At 29.3% G+C, this 14,635-nt stretch overlaps 1 protein-coding gene and 1 pseudogene across 1 annotated transcript; one reads left to right on the top strand and one right to left on the bottom strand.

Annotated features, from left to right (window-relative positions):
• The first annotated feature begins 2,208 nt into the window (after window positions 1-2,208).
• Window positions 2,209-2,910, top strand: LOC126907230 (craniofacial development protein 2-like). The gene has a single exon (XM_050688344.1). It carries the CDS (start codon window positions 2,209-2,211, stop codon window positions 2,908-2,910), a length of 702 nt encoding a protein of 233 aa, XP_050544301.1.
• A 4,179-nt stretch (window positions 2,911-7,089) lies between these two features.
• Window positions 7,090-14,484, bottom strand: LOC126907229 (uncharacterized; annotated as a pseudogene).
• Between the last annotated feature and the right edge of the window lie 151 nt (window positions 14,485-14,635).

Here is a 14,635-nt window from a genome sequence, read left to right as displayed (position 1 = left end):
TGATGATTGTCCTTGCCATTTGATGACAATGTGATACATTCAGTTAGTTCATATTTATTGTTAATATTTAATTTATTTTACATATATTGTTAATTTATTTATCTTTGTGTAATTATGATATTAGTTATTTCAATAAATTTCCTCTTATTTCATATGTTTAAACTTATTATTGCAATTCATTTTTAGTTACAACAAAAATTAAACAAAATATTTTATTAGTACAATAAAAAAATTATCTAACTATACGATAGAATGAAACACAATCGGACGTTTAAATCTGTTGTAATTGCGTTTATCGGTTTTCTGTTCTACTACAAATAATTTAAAAAACACTTTTAAGCTTTAATAAATAAGTACAGTGGGTTAAGCACAGAATAAGAATGAGTTTTATTCGGGTCGTGAATGTGCAGATGACCTATAAGATAGAAAAATAAGTATAATTATTGAAATAGAGTAGAATCTATTATTGATACCACATTTCTTACAATCATACAATAAAACACTTATGTCATGATTTTTATATTTCATTGATTGATTGGACTGACCACCACTTTTTAACCCATTTGACTTATCATCAAACTTGTTGAAATCTTTAGAATGTTCTGTTTTAGTATTATAAATAACAGCATCAACCATTGGATTACTTGACAAATAATTAGAATCACCCTTTGACATTACTACTGACTGGTTCTGTTTAGCAGCTTCAGCACCTCTACAACACTCAACAGTCTGATCTAATGTTAATTTTGGTTCTCTTAATAATCGTTCCTGAAGTCTCTTGTCATTAATACCAAGAACTATCCTCACTCTTAAAAGATAATTGTTCAATTCACCAAATTCACATTTTTTAGATTGCTTTCTTAGATTAATTAAGAAATGATCAAATATTCGCCTTCTTGTTGACTTCTTTAAAAAAACTTAAATTGTTCTATTATTAATTTTTGTTTAGGTTCAAAATATTGTTCTAAGCCACTTAATATAGTACAATATGGCGTATCAGTCAGCTCAAGCGTATCAATCAGCTCATTGGCATCATCCCCAATAAAATAATGTAATATTGCAGTTTTAAATTTATTTGACTTATTTTCCAAGTCATTAGCTGACAAATATAATTCATATTTTCTTTTAAAATTATTAAAATTTTCCATTAAGTTCCCATGTAGCTCCAGCGGTCCTGGGGCTGGTACAAGCATACCTCTTGACTGCGCCATGTTATGTATTTAAAAGTACTTGTTTTAATAAAAACTTGTTATGTTATAAATGTAAATACATTATTTTAAAATCATAAGTGCGTGCTTCTTTTTTATATCAAAACATCTTAATGAGGGAGAGAACGATGCTACATGTTACTGAACAGTGAAGCCACTAATATATAACAGTAACGGTCTTCGACATACTAATGTATATCCACCACTGGTGACATAAAATAAAATATATTTTGTTTTATCTACAAGTTATCAGCATATTAGAGTCTACAACAACACTTTATATTTTAATATATATATATATATTAACGATATTAGTTCATCAATGATGTTTATAAAAGTTTATAAATTTATCAGTCGACATCCAAAATTATATACTTGGTGTTATGGCTATTATAATTGGAACGTATCGATCATGTAATTGCCAGTACATCAAACTCAGGTTGAGGTTGATTCCGAATAGTCATTCTTATATCTTTTCTTCCCGTACCCATTTTCATCATGTTCATCTTGAACATTGTTATATTTGACTGATTACGCACAGATAAGAAAACGGAGTTATAATATGATTAATTTTTCACGACGAATGTGTTTCATACCAAATTTTAAAAATAGGAGAAAGGGGAATAGACACGTCTTTGAAGTGGCAGGTGTTAACTTCAAGGTTAAATTGTCAAAGTAAAATATCAAAGGAATTATGTTTTTTATATTATTGATGGCGGAAGGAAATAATATTTCAGAGTACACATAAATAAATTGCCCGTCTGGGTCCCGGCATAGAATTGGCCCAGAGCAATCCCTGCTTGTCGTAAGAGGCGACCAAAAGGGTCTGGGGAAGGGCAGCAGCTTCCCCAGTATTGGATGTAGATGGAGATCAAGGAGATCGGTACAGCTATATACCAAACATTTGTAAGTGAAGATGGCAGCCATCTAAAGGGTTACAAAACTGCGAGGTGGAAGGAAACGGGAAACCACCACCTTATTATCCCTAGTATCTGCAGTTATGGATTGTGAACTCATTTTAAAAGATTCCGGACGTAAACTAGTCTCCCGTTCGGATGTCCGGGTGGAGACTGCCTTGAGTAAAACAAAACAAAACTATAAAAGAGTAGGTACATGGAATGTAAGATCCTTGGGAAGAAGCGGAAAGTTTNATGTAAGATCCTTGAGAAGAAGCGGAAAGTTTGAAAATTTAAAACTAGAAATGAGAAGACTAAATATTGACATTATAGGGATAAGTGAAGTAAGATGGCCAGATCCCGGTGATTTTTGGAGTGATGAGTACAGATTCATTCATACAGGCTCGGAAAATGGACATACTGGGGTAGGCATCATCATGAATAAACAATGTGGAGAAAGTGTGATCAGCTACTATCAATGTATTGATAGGATCATCATGGTTAAAATTAATACCAAACCTGCTATTACAACGATTATCCAAATATACATGCCAACATCATCACACAATGACGAAGAAGTCGAAGAAACTTATGATAAAATAGATGGAATAATGGCGATGACTAAAGCAGGGGAGAATGTTATAATCCTGGGCGACTGGAATGCAGCAGTAGGCGAAGGGAAAGAAAGTAACATAACGGGTAGTTATGGCTTGGGAACCAGAAATGAGAGAGGGGAACGACTAATACAGTTCTGTACACAACCCAAATTGACAATTGCAAACACTTTTTTCCAACACCATAAATGAACATTATATACCTGGAAGAGGCCGGGAGATACAGCGAGATATCAAATCGATTATATTATTACTAAACAACGTTTTAAAAATCAAATTAAACAATGCAAAACTTATCCTGGTGCTGATATTGACAGCGATCACAATCTAATTATTATGGAAACAAATCTAAAGTACAAAAAAATTAAGAAAAGTGGATTCACAAAAAAATGGAATTTAGAAATGCTTAAAAAAGATGAGAAGAGAATAGAATTTAAAGAGAAATGTAAGAAAGAATTAAACAACATACAAATTGATAATTGTCAGTCGGAGGAATATAAATGGGAAAATATTAAGAAAATTCTAAAGATCCAGGCAGAGGAAGTATTTGGAACCAAAAAAAAAGAGCCGAGAAAACCTTGGATGACAGACGAAATAGTTAAGCTAATAAAGGAAAGAAGAAGGTATAAAAATCAAATTAACACTCAAGAACAACAACAATACAAAAGAATACGAAATGAAGTGCAAAGGAAGATAAAAAAAGCTAAAGAAAAATGGCTAGATGAGCAATGTAAGGGAATAGAAGAATTTTTAAAAAAAGGAAGAAGTGACCTGGCGTTTTCAGAAACCAAAAAGCTTTTTCGTGAAAGGAAACAAAACACAGGTACCCTAATAAACAAAAACGGCGAATTATTACTAGAAGCTGATAAAAAGGCTAAAAGATGGAAAGAATATCTGGAAGAATTATATGAGGATAATTCAACTATGATATTTGAGGAAGAAGATAATGTAGATGAGGATGATAAAGGTGATTATATCTTGCAGGCCGAATTTGATCATGCGATGGACTTCCTTAAAAACAATAAAGCGTATGGTGTAGATGAAATCCCAGCAGAGTTACTTAAATACACAGACGTAACTGTTAAAAAAGAAATGTACAAAATATGCAATGAAATATATTTAAAGGGAAGAGCCATTAGTGATTTCGAGAAGGGTATTGTGGTACTGATTCCAAAAAAGAAAGGAACTCAAAAATGTGAAGAGTACAGAACATTAAACCTCATCACACATGCCGCCAAAATTATCACCAGAATAATCAAAAACAGGATAGATAAAAAGATAGAAGAAAATCTGGGTAAAGATCAATTTGGATTCAGAAAAAACATAGGAACAAGGGAGGCAATTTTAACACTGAGAATACTAATTGAAAAACATATTAGAAGAAACAAAGATACATTTATAGCCTTTGTCGATTTAGAGAAGGCGTTTGATAATGTAAAGTGGAGTATATTATTCGATATTCTAAAATCAATTGGAATTAAGTATTACGACAGAAGATGCATATATAATTTATACAAAAATCAAACTTTATTAATACGTATAGATGGAAAAGAAGAAATAGCAAAAATTAAAAAGGGTGTACGACAGGGCTGTAACCTATCACCCATGCTGTTTAATCTATATATTGAAGAAGTAATGAAAGAACTAAGAATAGAAGTAAAGCAAGGAGTTAGAATAGGGGGAGAAACAATTAACGCTCTGAGATTTGCTGATGACATCGCTTACTGCGCAGAAACAGAAAATGACCTGCAAAATATTTTAACTAAGGTCAATAAAATATTATGGGACAAATATGGAATGCGATTAAATAAAAAAAAGACAAAGGTTATGGCGTGCAGCAAGACAAACCCTTCTCAACTTAATATATACATAGATAACGCACGCATAGAACAAGTACAACACTTTAACTACTTAGGAAGTAAAATAACGGAAGATAGCCGTTGTAAAGATGATATTCTAAGTAGAATAGCGCAAGCGAAGAGGGCTTTCCAGAATAAAAAACACCTACTAACCACCAATAGTATGGACTTAGAGGTAAGGAAAAGGTTCTTAAAAATATATATATATGGAGTATTGCCTTATATGGCTATGAAACCTGGACAATCAGTGCAATAGAGAAAAGAAAACTAGAGGCCTTCGAATTGTGGTGTTATCGTAAAATGTTAAGAATTAAATGGATTGATAGAATAAAGAATGAAGCAGTATTAAATAGAATAAAAGAAAAGAAAATACTATGGCATACCATAAAAGTTAAAATGATAGGACATCTAATACGCCAGGAGAGTATAATAAAAACCGTCATAGAAGGCGACGTTGAAGGCCATATAGGAAGAGGAAGACCAAGGATGGAGTATATGAAGCAAATAATAAGTGACATGGGGAAGAATAGTTATAAAGAACTAAAGGAATTGAGTAATGATAGGGAAGCATGGAGAATTGCAGCAAACCAATCTAAGGATTGAAGACTGGAAAAAAAAAAAATAAATTGATTGGAATAATATCAAGAGAGATATCGATTAATACATTAATATAAATGTTGATAAATGCACTAAGATGAGCGTTATATTAAATTAATTGTTATCATATTGCTATACTAATAATCAACACACACCATTCGATCTTTTATTTTGATAACGGAAGCTCAATGTGAGGCGCCCCATAAATATATATCGCTTTTTTACAGTAGCGTGACTTTGAAATTATAGTCTAAATTTCAAAATTCTTCTTCTTCTTTTATTGGCTTCGGCTCTTAAGACCATGCCATTAAATACAACTCTTGCCATCTGTCATTGTCCTCTGCAGCTTCTTTCTATCTGATTCCTGGTGCTATCTTTTTTATATCCTTTTTTATACAGTCTGCCCACTTCAACCTGGATCTCCCTAAAGGTCTTTTTCTTATAGGCTCTTCCTCTATTACCTGTCTAATTAGAGATCCTTGCTTACGCCAGGCATGGCGCCCCCACATGAATCTTCTTTTTGTGATCTCCTTAACTATATCCGGTCTCTGAAACTGCATTTGGAGTTCATGATTATGCAATTTTCTCCATTCATTTGTTAAGTTATCAAAGACTGTCCATATATTTTTTTAAAACTTTCCTCTCAAACACCCCTAGTCTCAGTTCTTTGACTTTTCTCAGTATACACGTCTCAGCACCATACAGGACAATAGGTCGTACTAATGTCACATACATTCTTATTTTTTAATTTTTAGAGAGGGTCCTAGCTTTTAGTACTTTTTCTAATCCATAGTATCCTTTATTAGCTATTTGTTTTCTCGATGACACCTCTGTCTTATGTTCATTATCTTAAGTAATAATCGATCCCAGATATTTAAATTGTGATTCTTTTCTAAATGTATGTTCTTCTAACTTAATATGTTGTTCTAGTCCATAATTTCTGTTACTTCGGCTGACAATTAAGTATTCCGTCTTATCATCGTTAACGGTTAATCCTACTTTCTCCGCTGTCTTTATAAGTTTTTTTCCCATACTTTTTATCATCCCGATATCACCTCCTAAGAGAACGATATCGTCCGCGTATGCTAAGAGTCCTATTGTTATCTGTCCCAGCGCAATTCTTTCTGTAGCGTTCATTTCCAGTACCAGGTTAAACAACACTGGGGACAGTACATCCCCTTGCCGGAGACCTTTGTCACCCTCACAGGCTGCGATGTTGTGTTAGATATTTTAACCTTTATATCTATCTGGTTGATGCTGGCTCCAATGAGATTTACAATTTTACTTGGGAATCTAAATTTTTTGAGTATATTTATTAGGCTTTCTTTATGGATAGAATCATAAGCTTTTTTAAAATCTACAAACAATATGTGTAAATCCTAATTATATTCCCATCATTTTTGGAGGATCAGTCTTATTACGAAAATCTGATTCGTTGTAGATCTATTAGGTCTAGATCCTCCCTGATAGTCCCCTAGTAACGTCTCTGCTATGGGCCTTACCCTATTCAGTATAAAATATGCTAGGACTTTATATGTTGTATCTAGTAGTGCTATACCCCTATAATTACTACATACTTGAGGATCATTTTTTTTGAGGATAGGACAAACTAATGCGGTGACCCATTCTTTTGGAGGGGTTTCTTCATGCCAAATACTCTCTATAATACTATGTATCCTATTTATTGTTCCTTCATTCAGGTTTTTTAATACTTCTCCTTGGATTACATCCTCCCCAGGAGTTTTATGGTATTTAAGCCTGTTAAGTTGTCGTAATATTTCCTCTTTGCTTGGGGGCGGACAGTCAGTGTCATTAGGTTCCGTTGGCATACATGCAAATGTCTCGACTGGGTTTTCACAATTAAGTAATAATCCAAAATACTGTCTCCATTTTTCCAATACCTTATCTTGTTCTGTCACCAAGGAACCATCGTCATTTTTAAGAAACTTCTCATGTTTTTTGTACCCTCCTCTAATTGAATTTATCTTCTGGTATAATTGTATAGTTCTATTTACTCTATGATCAGACTCAGCTTCCTCTAATACTTCTTTTGTATATTTCCGTTTTTCATATCTAAATATATTATTTATAAATATATAAATATCTTATATATTCTTTTTGGCAATCTTTGTATGCCATCATTTTCTCTCTATTAGTAAGGTCGTTGAGTAACTGAGTCCTGGCATCTTTCCTTCTATTAAATGCTTCCTTGCTGGAGTTGTTGATCCACGGTTTTCTTGTTCTCTTTTGTTTGTCTATTACTGTGTCTGTGACCGTTTTTATTGCACCCTTGACTACTTTCCATTTAGTATCAATTGTCTCTTCTTGATTTATAATTAAACTGTTCATTGTTTCATGTAATTGTTGCTTGAAGCTCCCACATATATTGGTATCCTTTAACTTATTCACGTCATATCTGTCCACTAATGTTCCTTTCTAAAAAACAGTTTCTTGAGTTTTACCTTCATCTTTCCTTTAACTAGGTAATGGTCTGAGTCACAGTCAGCTCCTCTGACTGTTTTGCCATCTTGTACACAATTTCTAAACCTAGTATTAATCAGGACATGGTATATCTGACTGACATATCTACCATTCGGTGCCTTCCATGTCCCCTTCTATATGTCTTTATGTGGGAACATTGTGCTCTTCACAATAAGTCCTCCACCACCTGCGAAGTCTATAAGTCTGAGTTCATTTTTACTAGTTACATCATGAAGGCTATGGTAGCCAATCGTTGACCTAAATATGTTCTCTTTCCCTAACTTGTCATTAAAGTCTCCTAGGACTATCCTAATTCTACTTCGTGCAATTTCATTTAGTGTGTGTTCCAAGTTGTTATAGAATTCATCCTTCTCATCTTGTGTTTTTTCTTCCATGGGTGCATGTCCATTCACAAATGTGATATAGAAATACTGCACTTCTATTATTAGCACTGATAACCTTGGGTTAATGCTTTTGAATTCTCTTACTGAAGGTACTAAGTTCTTATGTACTGCGAAGCCCGTTCCAAATTGACGATGTTTATTACATACGCCGTAAAAAATCGTTGTGTCTTGAATATCTAGCGTTCCTTTATCACTCCATTTTATCTCTTGTAGGTCCACCACTCCTAGTTCATATTTCTCTGTCTCCTCAACTAAGCATTCAGCTGCTCCAGGTTCAAAAAGTGTGCGAATGTTCCATGCTTCAAAATATAAGCCATTTTTCCATTTTTCAGTCTTGTTTTCCGAAGGTCCACGGTGCCGAGGCAAGTTTGATGTTAGTTCCTGAACAATATTTTTTTCTAAGGCAAGGTTTTTAGCCCTGCGCTAAACCTCCAAAAATGGAGGACCAGACTACTCCAACCAATTAAGGTCAGGGTAGGGTAAACTGCACCAACTAATTAAAGTCAGTACAGTTCAGAGCTCGGGGCCCCGGGTTCGCTAAACCCGTCACACTATATAGTGCTTCCCTGGGGGAAAATTTCAAAATTAAATATATTTATTTTTTACAATATTTGATTAATATATAAGTTTAACTAATTCAAAATAGATTTTTTTGACGTATTAAAATTGGTTTAATGAGAGGTGAGAATTTTTATGGATAGACATAAAAAACCCAACACCGTAGTATCACGACATAGTGTGGACGTGGCATAGTTGGGTCCAGTACAGATTTAATCCGAAATTGATTAAAATCAATATCATAAATATAGTTTTAAAAAAGTGAAAACACATGCTTTAAAATATCGAACTAAAAAAATAAAAATAAATTTAAAAATAAGCTTAAAACAATAATGAACGAAAAATACTAGTATTATTGTGAAAAAGAGCGTGGGGGCATTGTGCCATATTTTTCGTATATTGAGCGCCCGACGCTTTTTTCACAATAATACTAGTATTTTTCGTTCATTATTGTTTTAAGCTTCTTTTTAAAATTATTTTTTACTTTTTAGTTCAATATGCTTTAAAAGCGTGTTTCTCAGTTTTTTTAAACTATATTTATTTTTCACTTTTTAGTTTTTTATGACATCGCTGTTGCAGTCACGGAGTGTTTATTGTCAATTATCACTAGCAATGGATATAATTTCTGTATTGCCAGTTAGTGTGTTTATAAACTCTCAACAATGTGTCTTGTTACCATTGATAATAAAGGCTATATGCTTGCTAATATCGTCATAAAAATCCAATTAGCTATCTGTATTTGTAATCCCTTATGTAATAAAAGATGTATATTAACTCAAAAAAATTTGAAACTTTAAATGTTTATATCTAATAATAAACAATAAAAATTTGTTTTTATATATATATAATATTGATATACGGGTACGAAAACCAAAAATTATACAGGATTAGTGTTGCCGTCGTGTGGTGAGCAGGGTGTGGTGAATGCGTTACGACAGTCTAGTCTCAAGGTTATAGACAACGGGATACGCAAGAACACACAACATACATGTGAAACTATTATAAGCGTGTTAAAAACGCTTCGATGCAAATCAGTGTTTTATTTTAAAAAATTGGTGGACTATTACAAAAGCAACATGATCTTCTATTTTATTATTTATTTTATTTCTTAATTATATCCTGATTAGTAGTACTTTGATTTAGAAGTATAATATATGAATAAATATTTATTATAGCAATTAATTATATTATGAGATTGATATTTAACAATTTAGTATTGTAATTTTTTCGGAGAAATTATAAAAAATTATAAAGTAGTTGTTACTTTTATGGCGAACGTATATAAAATTTGAAGGTCTTTATGCAATGCTTAAAAAAAAAATTGTTTATTATTCATAAATAAATTAACGCATGTTTTAAATTTTAGCCCATCTGTATAAAGGTAAACAGTTTGATTTAAAAAAACAGATGTCGGATCAAAGATGTATTTATAAATTATTAAAAAAAAAATTCTATCGATCCTTAAACTTTTCTAAAAGTTATAGAAATATAAAATCGAGAGTTTTAACACAAAAATAGCATACGGTAGTCATTTTCACCATGAAAACAAATTAAAGTCCAAATTTTTTTTTCCATAATAAAGTACATAAAATAAGCTAAAATTTAAGATATAAATAAAAGTGTCAGTAATTCTGGAACATTTTCAAAAATTAAGTTGAAAATGTTAATATTTTGTGGAAAAGTCAATAATGTTGATTCCCCCACTGAAAGCATGTGAAGGGTCAGACCTACAAAAAAATATATATATGTACCAAATGATAGGTAAATACTTCGAGTATCTATAAAAATGAAAATTATATTGATTTGTTAATTTTTAAAAAAGTTATAGCAGTTTTAAGTAAAAAAATTGAAAAATGTCAAAAATTAACGATTTTAATATTGTAATTATTTTGGAGGTTTCCGCCATTTACAGTGAACGAGGGAAATTTTTTCAATTTTTGAGGGTAATGTCTTCGACTATATATATTTTGTGATCTTTTGACGTATCGTTGAAAGAAATTGTTTCGGTGTGAGCTGAGAAAAAGTAGTAACAGACACAAAAAGAAAAAAACACATCATAGTAAAATTAATACCTTCTACGCTTCGCATCGAAGTTACATAAATATCTGTTAAACTAAAAAATTTAACTAATTAACTTGTTTATGATTAACATTACTTAAAAGTATTAATTCTTTATTACATAATATGTAATTATACATATATACGTATATTATATGTATCGAAAAAAATTTATATCAATATTATTAATTAAATCGAAATTAAAATTTTTTAAAATCAATATATTAAAATGGTATCGAAATCATAAAACCATTATAGTAATTAACTAATCCGAAATAAAAATTGTAAAAATTAATACGACTTTATGATGTGGTTTACAGTTCAAAATTCAGAAAGTTTAAGTTAAAAAAATGATTAACTTTGACGTCCGAGTCCAATATTTTGGACTTAAAATAGTATAATAAGATTAAAATAAATGAACAAATAATAATGAATTTGTTTAAATCAACCATTATGATTTTATTTATAATATTAATAATATATTCATTAACAATTTACTCATAAAGTATATAATCAATTAGATATTTAGGAGTGTAATATGTCTGAGTTGTCTCATCAAAATCCTTATCATCATCATTATTTATCTCATCATTTTCATCGCTTGAGCTATTACGTTTCTCTATGTCAGTCGTATTAACACCAGGAAAATAAAGTTGTCGATATATGTCTTCATGCTTTTCTAATTGTTCTAAAAACAAAATGTTTTATTATAATATTCATGCAAAAAAAAATACATATTTTTTATATATATGTACATAGATTGATAATTAACAAAAAATAACAGTAATGTTACTAAGATGGACTATAACTGTGCTTTAGGTAAACTATTAATATTACATAATTTTGACAATACTATAAATATTTCCATATAATTTTCATATAAAATACACATATATTTTTATTATAAAGAGTGATCCTTTTATCGCTAATTATCTAATTTCCCTTAAAATTTTTTTTAGTGAAATTGTTTTTTCATTATATAGTTATATGCAGATAAGTAGACATATGTGTCTCTACTTATCTCTAATAAATTAATTTTTAGATTCATCCCTTATACCTTACAAGGGTAATAAATAAGATCCCTTATTTTATAAGATAGGTTAATATATATGTAAGTAAACAAAAAAATTATATCGACATATTGATAGAAATACATTTGTAACTAACAAATGCCAAAAAAAAATGTTTAAAAAATATCATTTTAAGAGCATTTAAGAGGAATTTTTTTTAGGTAAAATTTATCAAACATAATTCGAATACTCATTTTACAAACATTAAGATTAAAAGATTCATACAATTTTTGTGTTTAATTACGTCAAGTATTAAACATTTTGTATGACAAACCTTCAATATACAATATGGTCCAAATTTGGTAAATCTTTAATAATCTCAGAACGACTAGGAATTTAAAATTTGTACAAAACTTAATATTATTCTGTTCAAAAATTTAAATTATATATATTTAAATAATTTTCTTTCATCCCTTCTGAATTAAAATTAAATTTATTTATAATTAATTTTGTTCTTATAATTTTTTTTATTTCAATAACCGTTGCAGCACTATAAATACATAAAAAGTAATATATTTAAAATTGATTTTGTACATATAAAGTTTTTTATATTTTTATGAACCATAGGAAATGACAAAGATATTGTAAAAAAAATTATTTATAACAGTATATTTTATAAGTTACTTTCAAAAGAAAAATGGAAATTTAATATTATTTTTTTACTGTTACATTGAGAACTGATTAAATAAAAAATTTTTATTTCGAAAACCAGTTTTGTATTATTTTTTGAGATTAAAGGATATAAAGATTTAGAAATTATGAATAATGTGATAATGACAGCGATGCTTAACTTTTACTATAACACACAGACAGAATTCTTCTACATTAAGCAACCCTCTCACTTTTAAGTAAAATTTATATTAACTTAAAAATGAACGATACTTAATTGTAAAAATTTTATTTATTTCATTATAAATTTAATAGTAAAACAAAAGAATAAATTTAATTTTAATTTTTGAATGTTATGCTTAAAATTTATCATTAGGAATAATTTTTTCTTAAAACAAAACTATTCATTTAATGTATTTTATAAAAATAAATCAAAGTCTAATCTGTACATGAATCAATATATATAACTAAATCTATTTTAAATGCTATATAATATTCACGGTTTAGCTGTAAAAAAACTGTTTTTAATAATATTACGATAAAAACTTTAAATAATATTTATTTATTAAAAAATTACCGAAATTACATTTCGTTAAACAGAAAGAAAAAAAATGTTTGTAATGAGTTTGTGAACTAACCGAATGGGATATTATACTTGATAATATTATTCAATGTACGCTTATCCATTAATTCCACAGGAATATATTTATTTGCAATCTCAAAACAATACTTATATTTTTTCAACCCTAAAGCGAATGAAGCAATTTTATTTACTTCCTCAACAGCTAAATGACAAATGTCATTAATATTGTCTTCTGTGATATCTGCTTTCTGTAATTGAATAATACTTCCAATTAAACTACTTTTTCTCATAATGTCATAGTAAAATCTTGGAATCGAATGCATTTCATTACTTATAAACAAATTATTGCGTACTTTGAAAGATGAAATAAGTTCATATATTTTATTGAAATGACTCGCTATGTAAATTGTAAAATTTTCTCCAAATAAATTCAAATCCATAAAGGATTTTATAATTTCAACAATATGTTGACCCATTTCAATGATTTGATTTTTCATTGCTAATTTAAATTTTTTATTTTTAAATTTAGGAATAAAAACGAATTTTCGAACTAATGAAACATAAAAACGAATAATTATCATAAATGGACGAACAGTTGCTGTATTTACTATATTTTGAAATGCTTTTACATTTTTCAAGTCAAAATCGAACTTGATGAAACGAAACACATCAAATAACTTAATTTGATAATTATTAGTATTCCTTTTTTGCAACGGGGCATATCGAACTATATCTAAAACATCATATAGCTCTTTGTCACTGTTATATTTAGCATATTGTTTTGCTTGAGAACCTGATGATAATTCTAGCTTACATAAATTAGATCGAGTTTCCATTAAATCATAAAATAAGAAATTTTTAGGATTAAAATTATAGTAAGATTTTCTTTCAAAAACTGTGGCCAAATGCTTCAATATCTTACAATAACTTTTTAATATTTCATTATTTTCCATTACAAACATATCTCTCAAAGTTAAATATTCATTCATACTTCTAATTATTTTACTATTTAGTTTTTCAAGTTCTTTAAGCAATACGTCCGGTCTATATTTAATTGGTTCTTTAAAATTAGTTAAGGATATGAAATATTTTTGAAGTGTTATATTTAAACAATTTTCATTTATAAAATATTCCAATCTTTCTACAATTGAATGATGTAGAATTATATAACCCTTAAATAAATTTTGTGAGTTTTTAGACTTATTGAATTCGCCATGTTCGTCTTTACCAATCATATTTATAGATCCCGAAACGTTGTTTAAATATAAATTTACGGTCATTATATCCGATGCGACATACTCTTCGTCCATTTCTCGTAATGAATCTAACATGATCATAACAATTTCACCATGAGATTGTACTGCTGTTCCATAATATCTTAATTCAGATTCTGATATGTTATTTTCAAAGTTATATAAATATTTCTCACTATGTTTGAAATAATTAAACAAATGTTTTGAGAAATTACAATGAAATTCTAAAGGGTCTAACGAAATTGAAAGTTTTGTGTAAACAATAACACATATGAAATATCTAATAATGATCATTTTAACGTATACTATACTACTAAAAAATTGAAAGAATTTTTGACAAAAAACTTAAAAAAGTAAAACTTGTTTGATAATTAAGCTATATATAATATTAAATTCATTTAAATAGTTTATATGCTTAAAAGAACATTTTTGTGCCTTTAAATAA

This window comes from Daktulosphaira vitifoliae, unplaced genomic scaffold (assembly GCF_025091365.1).
Source record: "Daktulosphaira vitifoliae isolate Bord-2020 unplaced genomic scaffold, ASM2509136v1 Scaffold_5, whole genome shotgun sequence".
NCBI lineage: Eukaryota > Metazoa > Arthropoda > Insecta > Hemiptera > Phylloxeridae > Daktulosphaira > Daktulosphaira vitifoliae.
This window is presented reverse-complemented; position numbering and strand designations above follow the sequence as displayed.